Source organism: Buceros rhinoceros, unplaced genomic scaffold (genome assembly GCF_000710305.1).
Source record: "Buceros rhinoceros silvestris isolate BGI_N320 unplaced genomic scaffold, ASM71030v1 scaffold6872, whole genome shotgun sequence".
NCBI classification, from domain to species: domain Eukaryota; kingdom Metazoa; phylum Chordata; class Aves; order Bucerotiformes; family Bucerotidae; genus Buceros; species Buceros rhinoceros.
In genome coordinates, this window is record NW_010400604.1 from 112,361 (window position 1) to 113,417 (window position 1,057).

General features: G+C 42.8%; 1 protein-coding gene across 1 annotated transcript in view; it reads left to right on the forward strand.

Moving 5' to 3' along the window:
- NOX3 (NADPH oxidase 3) overlaps window positions 1–1,057 on the forward strand; it is a 39,079-nt gene that overhangs the window by 26,048 nt on the left and 11,974 nt on the right. The window contains exon 11 of the mRNA XM_010131932.1: window positions 1–77. This exon is cut by the window's left edge and continues 11 nt beyond it. Within this exon, the coding sequence (XP_010130234.1) occupies window positions 1–77 (77 nt within the window). The remainder of the gene's footprint in view (window positions 78–1,057) is intronic.

Sequence of the window (1,057 nt, forward strand, 5' to 3'; positions counted from 1 at the left end):
TCACACCATTTGCCTCTATTTTAAAATCCATTTGGTACAAATGCTGCAAACCTAACACAGTACTGGTGCTGCAGAAGGTAGGTGGGAAAGTTTCTCCATCACAAATGAGCCCATTTTGCCAGCTGAGAGAGGTCATTCAGAGCTAGAGACTCACTTGAGTGCTTTAACTTGATCCCAGCAGCAGTCACTTGCTTTCCAGCTGCCTCCGGAGCACTTGTGGGGTAGGGTCGCCCAAATTCACTGTCATTCCCTGAGGAAGAAGGTAACCCTAGCTGCAGCGTGTTTAGTAATAACTGAAAACTCAGATTTTCAATCACAACTGGAGATAAATGAGGAATGTGTTTCATAGTTAGATAGAGAGCTAGAAGAAAAATTTCTCCTATTTCCTACCAAAAATAAACCCTGTAAGGTTATCTCAGGCAGAAGCGAAGGGCAGCGCTTGCTCCTTGTTCAGCTGCAGGTTTTGTGAGGGCCCTTCGGCTGCACGCCCTAGTCCAGAATGCTGTATTCAGTGACACTAGCTGCTTTTCTCACCCTGCAAAGTCAGAATATTAGCCAGCATAGATGGAATAAAAAAGGTGCTTAAGCTCTGGATTAGATGCACATATCAAAATGCATATAACTGCCTCAAACCACTTTAATTATTTTGTTGAAAAAAATGTATCACGATCTGTAAGGCATGGATGGCACCAATTAAGTTAACATACTCTTGATCTGCTAACATGTTATACATCTGCAAAGGATAGGTGAGGCAGCACTGGGGGAGGATAGGTGAAGAAGAGATACTAGGTGAAGTAGGGTGAGGGATAAGAAGGTAACAGAAAAAAAAATCAGTAAACATTCTCTTCCCCATCCATTATGGCAAGTGGTAGCTTGTGGAGCTCACAGCTTCTTTTAGCTCATTTTCCAAGGCAAAAGCTGAATCAGGAACTGTTCAACACTTCACATTTAAGGAAAAATGTTGAAATTGCACTGGAGTGGACAGATCTCGGAGAGGGTCAGTACATATGTTGCTAATTGCAGGACCAAGGGGCTGATCTTCTAAAATGAAAGAGTG